Source organism: Ahaetulla prasina, chromosome 1 (assembly GCF_028640845.1).
Source record: "Ahaetulla prasina isolate Xishuangbanna chromosome 1, ASM2864084v1, whole genome shotgun sequence".
NCBI classification, from domain to species: domain Eukaryota; kingdom Metazoa; phylum Chordata; class Lepidosauria; order Squamata; family Colubridae; genus Ahaetulla; species Ahaetulla prasina.
The window spans coordinates 297048380-297061784 of NC_080539.1; the positions used below are offsets into that span (position 1 = coordinate 297048380).

The 13405-nt window shown below is 35.3% G+C and overlaps 1 protein-coding gene across 2 annotated transcripts in view; it reads right to left on the bottom strand.

The window, feature by feature from the left end:
- Positions 1 to 9391, bottom strand: part of SPI1 (Spi-1 proto-oncogene) — a 36481-nt gene extending 27090 nt beyond the window's left edge. For both annotated transcript variants that reach the window (XM_058161821.1, XM_058161820.1), the window contains exon 1: positions 9047 to 9391. In XM_058161821.1, coding sequence (XP_058017804.1) covers positions 9047 to 9091 — 45 coding nt within the window. In that variant the 5' untranslated portion in view covers positions 9092 to 9391. The remainder of the gene's footprint in view (positions 1 to 9046) is intronic.
- Between the last annotated feature and the right edge of the window lie 4014 nt (positions 9392 to 13405).

Below are 13405 nucleotides of genomic sequence, written 5' to 3' on the forward strand. Positions count from 1 at the left end.
ACATCTTCTTAAAAATTTCCAGTGTTAGAGCATTCACAACTTCTGCAGGCAAGTTGTTTCACTGATTAATTGTTCTAACTGTCAGAAAATTTCTAAGTTGGTTAGTTAGTTAGTTCTAAGTTGCTTCCCTCCTTGATTAGTTTACACCCATTGCTTCTTGTTCTACCCTCAGGGTAGAACAATAAACTTTCAAACAACAATATGTTGTTTTGGTTTTTAAAAGGAGATTTCTTATTATTCCTCTTGCTGACAGCAGAAACATCTCGGACCTGTGAGATATTCTTTTCTCATGAGAAAGGTCTTAGATTTTGATCCAATCTTTGAAAGGACATATATATGCATTGGAATGATAAACTACTCTGAGCCAGAACATGACTGTATTGATGATGGTTTCTCTTAAATGGATGAAGCAAGGAAAGTAGATCTACATTTTGGTTTTCTGGGCACATCTGAAAATATATTATGGGCACTTTCACAAAATTGTTGCAGCGGAGAGACTGTGTATTCACAACCCATCCATTTAATCAATAGCAAACTGGTTAGGTTTTTCCTCACAATCTCTTCCAGACCCTGAAGTTATTTCTCACCTTCCAAGTTATCTTTCTTTTATTCAGAGAAGTGAGCATTATGTCAAACAAAACAACCAGTAGCAGATCCCTGCCACTTTTAGTTAGTCTGCACATTTGGAAGTTGCCAAGGCTGACAAATCCTGTTCTAATGAGACTTACGCAGAGCCTGGAAAACACAGTGATGGTAAAAACAGATGTTTTGTTTTGCCGTGATTATTTGCCAATTTTTTTTTTAATCAAACAGTTAAAATCCCACGAACAGAGATCCTGAGAGTAGTAGGAAAAGTTTTTGGGTATCACTTTACCTATCTCTGAACTATGATGCAAAACTATTATTATTTTATTATTATTTATTCGATTTTTATACCGCCCTTCTCCCGAAGGACTCAGGGCGGTGTACAGCCAAAAGTAAAAACAAACAATACAATATACAATTTAAAATACAAATTAAAAAACTTATTTTATAATTGGCCTAAAAAACTTTAAAATATATAAAACTAAAACCCCATTAAAATTAATATTAAAAAATTTAAAATCGATAAAATTTAAAATCGATAAAATTTAAGCCAGCCCCGCGCGAATGAAAAGATGTGTCTTCAGTTCGCGGCGGAAGGTCCGAAGGTCAGGTATTTGGCGTAAACCCGGGGGGAAGCTCGTTCCAGAATGTGGGAGCCCCCACAGAGAAGGACCTTCCCCTGGGGGCCGCCAGCCGACATTGCTTGGCGGACAGCACCCTGAGAAGTCCCTCTCTGTGAGAGCGTACGGGTCGGTGGGAGGCAGGCGGTAACAGCAGGCGGTCCCATAAGTACCCAGGCCCTAAGCCATGGAGCGCTTTGAAGGTAGTAACCAAAACCTTAAAGTGCACTCGAAAGGCCACAGGTAGCCAGTGCAGTCTGCGCAGGAGCGGTGTTACATGGGAGCTAAACTCAGTCTTGTATCAATCTTTTATCAAATCCTCCCCCTAAATTAGTTCTAGTACCTACACAGCTTGGATCTATTAAATCCTGCTTCTTTTGCTTGATGCCTCCAGATGCATTGGAATTAAGAGTTCTCAAAATTCCTAGCCAAGTGAAAAAGTCAGTAAACTACAGCATATCTAGATGAGACCTATGTTAGGAAAGGCTGCCCTAGAAAAATTACTAGAATAGAATACTTTATACTTTAGTGGCCAAGTGTGACTGGACACACAAGGAATTTGTCTCTGGTGCATAAGCTTTCAGTGTACATACAAACAACAAAGTAATATAAGTTACCAATAGGGGAAAATAGTAGAAAAGATGAGAAAGATAATAGTAATACAGTCATACTACATGGGAAAATATCCTTAGATATAAGACAGTACTTTGGGAAGTAGGTGTTCAGCAGAGTGATGGCACGAGAGAAAAAACTTTGTGTCTAGTTATTTTAACATGAAATATCCTATAGCCACGTCCTGAAGGGAGGAGTTGAAGTAGTTTATGTCCAGGATGTGAGGGGTCTGTAGATATTTTCTCAGCCCTCTTTCTGACCTATGCAGTCTATGGAAGGTAGGCTGGTTGCAGTTAGTTTTTTCTACAATCTTAACTATCCTTTAAAGTCTTTCCTGTCTTGTTTGATTGCTGTACCAAACCAGACAGTTATAGAAGAACAAAAGACAGACTCAATAATTCATCTGTGGAACTGTATCAACAACTCCTGGGCAGTCTGAACTTTATTTATTTTTATTTATTTATTTTTGTCACAACAATATACACAAGCATCACACAAAATGATTATATAGTATATAAACATATATATGAGGAAATATAAGGAAGTATAAGCATATATATATATATAAGAAAAAACAATAGGACAGGAACGGTAGGCACGTTTGTGCTCTTATGCACGCCCTTACAGTCTTCTTAGGAATGGGGTGAGGTCAACTTTCTGAGTTGATGCAGGAAAAACATTCTTTGTTGGGCCTTTTTAATGATGGTTCTAATGTTAGGTGTCCATTTCAAGCCCTGGGAGATTGTAAAACCCAAAAACTACATCATTACCATAGATTTTTCCTATGATTATATCTGTTTAATTCTTTATATGGATTAAACTGAATTAAACCTTTTCATCATGTACCTGATGAAAAGGTACAAACACTGGTGATGAAAAGTTGCTATTTTTAAGCCAATGTTCAAGAATTACTTAACAGATGAAAATTAGCACCAGAAATATATTTAAATATTGATTTATATGTAGTAAATTCTCATGTGTATGTCCATGGGTTTATTATAGAGTGCTGTTCAACCAATTTTCAAAGTCACTGCTAAGATGGGAGGGAAATTAACCACAAGAGATGATTTAAGACAGTTCACATTATTTCAGAAATAAATCCCATTTTTATTATAATATAAATGTTCTTTAGTAGATGATTCAGAAATACCAAACAGACTCCCGTGATGTGCAGCTGAGGCTGGTTTAACGGACTGGCCTAACCTCATTTCCTTGGAAAGAATTACAAAATAACTGTATGGTTTTAAGAAAGGGTTGGAAGATCATGTTAAATGTCCTTTCACAAGCCTACGGAATCTATCTCACCAAATTCTGAAGTGACGAGGGTTGTTTATTTTATTTGTAGTCTACCATTAGTTTTAAATATTTTTGTATTTTATATCACTGTGCTTTTAATTTTACCAGCATGTAAAAAGGGTTGTTTTGGGGTTTTTTTTTAGTTCAGTTCACATCTTCAAGGCAGATTCCCAACCTATTGATTTAGCACTGATAAACCAGAAACATTTCCTTTCCTTTTATAGGCACATCATCTTCTAGACATTGGCCAAAACTACTATTATTCAATCAATCAACTTAAAATCATGGTTCTGTTGGCGAAAAAGATGACCTCATGAAACCATATAGATTTCCTATGACTATTAGCAAATCTATGGGAAAACCAACTACTTAATTAAAAAATCGTTTCAATTAAAGATAATAAGATAGCAGGAGTAAAATCTAGAAAACTTTACCAGAGATTCGGTTTATAATCACAAGACCTTATGGTGCAGACTCTTTTAGGCAGAGCAATCTCAAAGTATTTTTATACTTTGAAGCAAGAAAAGATAATGCTTTAGTGGGTAGGAATTACTCCCTTAATGTTTTAAGGAAATACTATAGTGGGATGAGCAATTTTCTGGTCCTCCTCTCCCAGATTTTGGAGTAGATCTGTTTTTGTGTAACTTTTTTTTTAAAAAAAAAACTATGTTAAATCTACTTTACGGATCATCCTACGTATTTCCCACCTTATGGTCATATGAAACATGGTTCTAATTTTAGGTAATTATGATCAGAAGTGGCAAATGAAAGGTTGAAGACAAAATGTTGTCTTAGGGCTTCAGGGTAACCATTCTGTATAAAGTATTAAGATAGTAATGTTGACCATGAAAATGATGATGATGATAAAAATTTGACAAACCTAATTTCATTTTGTACCTATACAAAACCTGTAAGAGCTATTTCATGTAATCAAGCTGTGCTCTTAAAATTATACTTATAATTAGACAAGATTTCTGTTATGAAGTATCGGGTTATGAAACATGGCAACACTAATGTAGCACAGAGTCTACCGAGACCACCACAGGACATTGTTCTTTATGCTAATATATCTCAATCATGACTATCTTTCAAAGTGACAATAAGTAGAACCAAATGGGAACTTGGAGGCATGGCTTATCTATAGCTAATCAAGCCCTTTGAAATAGTTTCACTTTGGCTTTAATCCAGGGGTCTCCAACCTTGACAATATTAAGACTTGTGGACTTCAACTCCCAGAGTTCCTCAGCCAGCTTTGCTGGTTGAGGAACTCTGGGAGTTGAAGTCCACAAGTCTTAAAGTTGCCAAGGTTGGAGACCCTTGCTTTACTCTTCAACGAGACCATGAACACCTAGATCTTTCTTGAACCATTAGGCTAGGAAGGGGTTGAGTCAGGGTCAACAAAATGGGTGGCTTGATGGGAAGGATACAATGTATTTTTGTGTTGTTTTTATCAGTTGCTATGAGCTGCTCAGGAACATGGTATATATAGGTACCATATGTTCTATAAATACATAAATACATATATACATACCAGTACATACATACATACATACATCAGTGAGGAAGAACTTGTTTTTATAAGGAAGACTATATAACCTACCAACAGTATCACACAATCTATGATAAAGTGATTTTTCAATGTACCTTAGTTTAGACAGTTGGGATATTTTATAAAATAATGAAATCTGATAAAATTAGCCTATGTGAATCTCCTAATCTGGGCTGAATACATTTATATTCAATTTGCAAAATTAGTGAACTCATTCCAGTTAGTCTTAAACAAGTATGTCTGTTTAATATTATTCTAAAACTAAAGGTCCAGCAGAATTATATTTCTCATAATATTTGAAGCAACTAACTTCCAAACTTTTAAAACCATTTGGGTCACAAATGTCAATAAAACAATAAGAACATGTTATTGCTAATCAAATTCACTGGGTAACCTAAGATGTGGTGTTATGTGAGTGAAATACAGCTGTCTATTAGCATTACACCATTCATAATTCTATAAACCCTTGTGTAGTTTAAGGTTTTTGTTTTTTTTGTAAACTGAGAAGCCACATTTTTTCTCTTTCGGTAATAACTTTCTACTTCAGAAAGAATATGCCAAAACAGAGGGGCTTCCTCCCTTTCTTCTTTATGCTGTTTTTAAAATTAAAGGATGGAAACATGATTTTCTGGTCATCTTGGTTAGTACAGAAGCAGCCATCCTTGAACGCTATTATATTTGCATTTTTGTGATAAGTGTATGTCTTCTCAGCAATGATGTTCTAGGCTTTCACTGCATAAAGATTTGTTATCCATAGAATATTACATTTCCAGTATCAAGCTATGAACAATTTTTAACATTACATTTTTAGAATTTCATGGATTGACATTTCAACTTGTGTACCAGATTGTCATATAAAGTGTTGACCTCTGGCATGAGCTTGCCTGTGCTAAATATCACTGAGGGCAGCCATTCCCGAATAGCAACAAGTGTGAGTGGGTGAATGGAACAACATAATAATAATTATTAACAAAAATGGTAGAAAAAGAAAAGCATTCATTGGCTGATTATGTAAAAGACAGCCAAGAACAAGCATTGTTGAAAGTTAAACATTAACATTTACTAAATGTACAGGAAACAAACAAAAGAAAAGAATATTGAAATAACATAATAAAAACACGAACAGGATGCTGACAAGGAAAAACATTACATGGTCAACTTCTACAAAAGATTGAGGGGAAAGTGGCAATAGCTTACAACTGGCAATAGCTTACAACTGGAGCATTATGAAGAGAAACGGAAGATCTAAGCAAAAAAAGCTATTCAGATTAATGCAATCAAGGCCAGAATTGGGGAAAAAAATCATCAGAACCGCAAATTGTACAAAGAAGCAGAAAATGCTGGGAACAAAGAGTTGAAAAATAGTTTTTAAAAAATGAGCACGTTAAAATATTGTGGAATTTCTGAATACAGACTGATAAAGCCTTGGCTCAATACACACCAGAGATAACTGAGGTCGGAGAGAAGAAAGTGGGGAGAAATGAAGTGGCCGTGCCAGGACAGCAGAACAGAAGATAAAGAATTGGAGAACATAAAATATCAAGACCCGAAAATAAAAATTGAAAGATTATGGCATGAACCAACTGTGGTGGTCCCAGTGGCTATCAGCACGGTGGGTGCAATACCAAAAAATCTTGGAGAACACTTAGAAAATCTGTGCATTGACAAAATTTCCATCTGCCAATTGCAAAAGACCACACTGCTTGGATGTGCACATATACTATACCAATACATCCTAGGTTACTGGGAAGACCTCAATGTATATGAAGACCAACACCAGCTAAAGAACTGGCAGCTGTGACTTTACATTGTTGTGGACAGATAATAATAATCTGCCTATCACAGATCCTAAACAAACGCTCAATAGGTGTATAAAAATACCCAATCCAGCCTAAACATCTGGCTGACTATGCAATCAACCAGAATACTGTAAATATATCTTTTGTTTCTTTTGTTGAGCTCTTTCTGACCAATAGTAATACTCATCAATTGCAAAAAGGAGCCTTATTTGGAACAGCTTACATTCTGTAATGATTACCTTTAATATTATGGAATAATAACATCTGCTTATCCCAGACCCTTGGGAAAAACTCAGTAGGTGGATAGAAGTGTCAAGTCCAGTCTAAACATCTGGCTGATTATATTAATGATAATATAATTTCTGTTTTTTAAAAACTCTTTCTGGCTACATTTCTATAATGGGAGATGAAGTAATGAGGAGCTTGTAAACATTATAAGAGGTTTGAAGATTTCCACTTAAAAGTTTAAAAAGAAATATACATTTTAAAAGATACTACTTAAATTCCATCTCGGCCACTGCTTCTTCCTCACAGCCTAAGTCTCAATTAATTCAATGCAATTTACCTTCCAGTTAGTATTTATCTAGTCATAATATTTAATAAAAAAGGTTTACATTGCTTCAAAATTGTGAACTAATCATTTATCTCCATATTACCTCAGATGCCATAGGTTTACAGGTCTAATTAGACCGGATATTGTGTATTTACTACATGTATAGTTTAAAACAGGTAAGTCTAATACATATTGTTCCATTTGGATTTGATTTGAACAGATGAATTTTCCAAATCAAATAAAAATTTGGTTTAGATAAAAATTGGATTAGATCTAAATTGCATAAACCTAAAGACATAAAAATGAATGCAATCCCGGTACTGTGTAAACATGTATAAAACTGCAGGTAGATAGAGATTGGGAATGAAAAAAGATTGTTCATTAGAAAAATTCATCAGGCAGGTAAATTCCCATATTGCCACTGTTATTCTTTGGGACTACCCTCTCAGTATATGTAACAATACTATATATTGGAATGGTGGTTAATGTGAACATGGTTACATCCATTCCACATTTTGGTACAGGAAGGACTTGAATTTAATATGAGGAGTTTGGATAGAAATAAATTATAATACTGGACTAATTGATTTAGTGTATAATCTTCCTGTTTGCTACAACATCTGAGACTGTGTCAAAGACTGGTGCTATCATCTGTTTTGAAAGATGATATACAAAAAAGCCCTTAAATGTTTCACATTTGTAAAGATAATGAAAATCTTTTTTGTTAAATTCCATGCTACCATGCCATATTTACAATGCATACACACATACACTACTTAAGTTGGAAAATCCTCATAGTTTTAATACTAGAATTACATACAAAAATATTCAAAGACAAGACCATTCAGACAAGAATATAGACAACATAAAGAATCATTCATGTGCATAATGTTTTCCGGGGTCTTCATATTCGTAAAGTATATCCATAGCTCAGCATATGATAATTATATATTAGGTATAGGGAGGAAGGATTTGCATAGCAAAATCAGTTACCATGTAAAGTTACTAACTTACTAAAAATAAAGTCCCAAGTAAGAGGACTTACTCTGAAGTAAATGTCTTAAGACTATAAACACAGGGAATGATAATTTACACTGACTTTTTAAAACAATAGTTTATATTGTTTTACTCACATCCTAAGTAATATCACTTCCAATTATAACTAAAATGCAAATTGAATATATGGTGTATGCTCATTTACTCTGCTGCTCCTGGTCAACCATTCCATTACATATCAAACCATAATATAAATAAAAGTGTATAGAATAATTTGAAAAAAAGATGCACCATTATTTACAAGGAAAGATGATCCATGATTGAACTAGTTCTTAAGAAATTGTCTTTAGAAATTGGACAAATAGATTACAATCAGACATAATTCTGTCTGATTGTTTCTCGGCTATATTAAGCCTTTGTAGAATCTACCTCTTGCTTTTGACCAAATATACATGTTTCTCAACTAAATTTATATGTAGAACAGTCTTTGAAACTATAAAGCTGCCATATTAATTGATTTATTAAATAGGATGAGATATCTTCAGAAAAGGAAGACTCTGTTGCTATAGTATTCTGGCATTTCATTTTTTAACCAAAAAAAAATATTATCCTGAATATTTCATTCAGTTAACCTGGGCAGGGAAATTATTTCTTTTTTATCCTAAATTGATGAGACCACTGAGTTGGAAGATAAATGAGAGAAATAAATTGGAAGATAGACTGGCCATATGTATCCTCTACCCTTCATGTTACAGCCAGGTAGTATGAACCCGTAAATGTGTATTTCAACCACAAAGCCAGATTTCCTAATAAACTCAACCAACTTACTAAAGTCTTAAAATAATAATTCTGCCTTATCAGTAAAAACAGACAGAGATAAAGAGTATGAGAGAGGAAACACTGACTTCCCATTCAATAGGCACCACCACAAAACCTTTAAGAATTATGAGTACCAGAAATGCAGCAATCTTCAACAGCAAATCAATTCCGTTGGCAAAGGCAGAAAGGCAAAACCATAATTAATTCACATACTCACAGGGGAAATGAGGGAAAAGCCTTCCATTTTGCAAGCCTGTAACATTCAGCCAACTTCTTTGTGAACTAATGTTCTAATCTGAGTTATCCAGCTTTTTGAAAAGACATCAAACAAAAGGAAAAATAAAATAAAACGTGAAACAAAATTCCTGGGATTCCTTGAAGACCCTTTGGAGCGATTAAGGATTTTATTGTTCTTATTCTTATTCTGGCCTTAATCACTTTTTATACTTTCTCTCAAGAATTCTAAGGTGAGGTCTTTCTTTAGATGTATTGTAAGTTCCTGATTTCCCCAAGCCTCTGTAGAACATAGATAGTCTTCAAACTGTTACAGCCCAATGTGACATCAGAACAGCCAAGTTTGCATAAATCTCATTTCAAGGAGCTGTGGCCTTATAACAGGAAGTGTGTCGCCAAGCTGATCAACCATTGGCAGGTGCCTGCTACAAAACGAGCAGCAGATTTCGTAACTTTGAATACGGCAGGAACAAACCAATAGATACTATAGATAAAATTCCAATGTATAAAGGAACTGGAATCTTTAACATTTAATTCTATTATAATTAAGATATGCCCAATTGAATCAATAACTATTTGTCGAGGAACCATTAATGAAGGTTATCTCCATCATAGGGATTTCATTTAGCCAAGGCACAGTCTAATATTTTTTTTATAAGAAATGAGAAATAATTTTAACAGATGGGTAATCTTTTTTTAAAAATACTCTTCATCTTATGCCTCCTTCAAAATCGTTGTCAGGCTTTGGAAAGAAGAAACACTGGAATTATGAGACAATGTTAGAAACCATTAGAGAACACTAAACAATGCAATGTCTTTGGGGGAGCCATGCAGCTCTTCCAAGAGGAGTTTCATCTTCATGTGCACACCTCTTCACTTTATCCCAGTCTATACAGTATTGGACTACATTTGAATTAGCTGGAGGAGGCTTCTGGTGCATGCCTTCTGCATGGACAAAGACTTTTTCTACTATTGCAAGTGTAATTGAGGTTGTGAGGCAACATGAAGCTCTTTGACATTATCAGCTTTAGGATGTGAAACACTTGTTGAGGAAAACTATAGAGAGCATATATTTGGAGAACTCAGATGCATCAGACCCTGTTAACACAACAGGGTTAATGTTAACCGCTTTAATCTAGATTGCAGAAAATATGACTTCTGTAACAGAATCATCAGTGCTTGGAACACTTTACCTGATTCTGTGGTCTCTTCCCATAATCCTAAAAGCTTTAACCAAAAACTTTCTACTATTGACCTCACCCCATTCCTAAGAGAACCATAAGGGGCGTGCATAAGAGCACAAACATGCCTACCGTTCCTGTCCTATTGTTTTTCTTTCTTTTCTTCTTATATATATATATATATGCTTATACCTCCTTATATTTCTTCATATATATGTTTACATACTATATAATCTTTTTGTGTGATGCTTATGTATATTGTTGTGACAAAATAAATAAATAAATAAAATAAATAAACAGCATGGTTTGGATTATATCACTTTGATTGATATGACTCCAAAATAATGGGGTAGAAAGAGAGCTTTCAATGAGAAATAATGACTCCTTGTTACAAAATGACAATTCTAAACTTCTTTGAGATGACGTTGAGATGTTAAAACACAGTTTAAATCTCTAGTGAGGTATGGCCTTTAAATATTCAATCTATTGAATATTTAATTATTCTATTCTATTTTATTCTATTCTATTCAGTATAAAATTGTTAATTAACATTATTAAAATGTAATTTAAGTAACATGATTAAACACTATTTCATTTATTAAAGTCATTGACTTATCTGTCTGAAATGAACCCTCTGGCAGTTCATGGGGGGATTTGAATCTTATTGCTTTTTTATATATTTGTTAACTGCTGCTGGCAAACATACGTTTGCAAAATAACTTAGATTTTTCCTTCTCAGTTAGGTTGTTACCTGCAAGCCAGCACTGGTGTGATGCAGATTCCTCGGAACTTTTGCTTCCTTATCATTCTTTAAAAAAAAAAAAAAAAAAAAACCTCCACTATTTGCATGTTGGTTTAAAATACACAGGAAATGGTCCCAAATGCAAAGACTCATTGTGGGGCAGATCTCAAGGACAGCACCAGCAACAAAATTTGAAAAGCTGAAAACCAGTAAGACAGAAATGGAATTCTGGGAAATCTAGCACTTGTGGAAAATTCCAAGTAAAGAAAGGCTGCCGTGTGTGTGTGTGAGCTGGTGATACACATACATGTACACCCACACCTGCACAAAAACACACACATACACTAATATACACACAAAATGTGTATTAGTATATATGCCTACACATATATACTAATACACACACACAGGTATATATACTAGATGGATCACTACTAGCAACAACGCTTGAATCAGCTGTCAGTCCCACTATATATAAAATCCAGCTGATTCAAGCGTTGCTGCTAGTAGAGATCTATCTCCCAAGTCAGGGTAGCTTAAGGCGTATGATTCAATGGAAAGGCCTGCTTTTTGAAATAGCCTACTTATTGAAATCAAATAATTCCATCATTCCAGAGGCTGTGCAATGCTGAGCAATTCTGTAGAACCTTTGTTGATTGACTTGGATCATCTGGATCTGATTTTATTAAATCAGTTATTATTGTTGCTATGACTTATTTCATTAGTTGTTTTTTTAAATATTCTTACTGTGGATGTTTTATTCTTATTGTCAATTCCTTAATTTGCTGTGGATGCTTTATATTATAGTGGCCTAGTTTGATGTAGTGGTTAAGGTACCAGGCTAGAAACTACCAGTAAGAGACTATGAGCTTTAGTCCTGTCTGAAGCAGGAAGCCAGTTGGGTGGCCTTGAGCCAGTCACTCCCACTCAGCCCTAGGAAGGAGGAGGAGAAGGCAGGGGCAAACCACTTCTGAAATCATACCAAGAAAACTGCAAGGAATTGCCCAGGCAGTTGCCAGGCGTCAACAGTAACTCAAAGACACGTAAACAAAACAAACATGTTATCATATAATGCAGTTGCTAGGAATCCTATCAGGTTTTTTGTAGGGTTTGGATATGTATCTTTGGTTTAAATGTTGTTGTTTTTTATTGAAGATGGATATGCATACACAACATAGTTCATTTCCTTAGCTGTTAGCCTAAATAGACTTTTGAAGACAATCAATCTAAAAGAGTATGGGACAAAAGAATGATGGGTGTGAGGACACACATATAGCCTCTTTCTTCCACTATGGCCTTTGTTTGTGGTTAGTTTTTCTAAAATCTTTTATCTATTGCTAAAGGTTATGAGGAATTTATAAGCATGCTAGTTTAAGTGGCTTGCCTACCTTCCCAGAGTTGAGAACACTATTTGTCAAGATTCTCAAGAACCAAATAATCTGTGCATGTAAAGACCCCATAATGCTTGTCAACCCTGAAGCTGACCTAACCAAAGCCATATTGGAGTTTCAGTGTTGCCACACTGGAGTTGAGGGAGAGAGAGGGGGGATTAGAGATAGAGAGGTTTGTATAGTCAAAACAAAGTATTTTATCTTGAGAACCAAGGACATTCTCACACTTGGTCTGTGGAAGGAGGAGTGAGGTCACCAGACGACCAAATAGCATCTTGATTGGACCACGTGACTGATTGTTTGGGGTTGCAGGAAAACTTTCTCTTTTAACTAGGTGAAAACTGTAGGAACTTTTAGAGTTGGTTTTCACCAGATATGTGCCAATATTTTTTTTTATTTATTTACATTTATATCCCGCCCTTCTCCGAAGACTCAGGGCGGCTTACAGTGTGTAAGGCAATAGTTCATTCTATTTGTATATTTACAAAGTCAACTTATTGCCCCCCCCAACAATCTGGGTCCTCATTTTACCTACCTTATAAAGGATGGAAGGCTGAGTCAACCTTGGACCTGGTGGGACTAGAACCTGCAGTAATTGCAGGCAGCTGTGTTTTAATAACAGGCTTCTTACAGCCTGAGCCACTATATATTTCCAATAAAGCTATTCTTTGAGGAATCTACCTACTTTGGAGTGTTGCTTGCTATGGATCTATTACTTGGAACTCTGACACTGCTGTGCATAATTTTCATGTAAAGGTGTTGGTTAGTTGGAATATCCTTCCACTATATGTTTAAACATATTTGCCTACTCTGGGGCTGGAACATTTTTTAAAGTTCAGAACACGGTAACATTTGGAAGCAGTTCAGACTGATGCGTCCCTAATTCACTAGAGTACAAGAAGAGGGAGAAGTTACAGCACAATCAGATTCAGTTACTGTAAGGTAAAGGTTCCCCTCACACATACGTGCTAGTCGTTCCCGACTCTAGGGGGCAGTGCTCATCTCTGTTTCAAAGCTGACACTGTCCG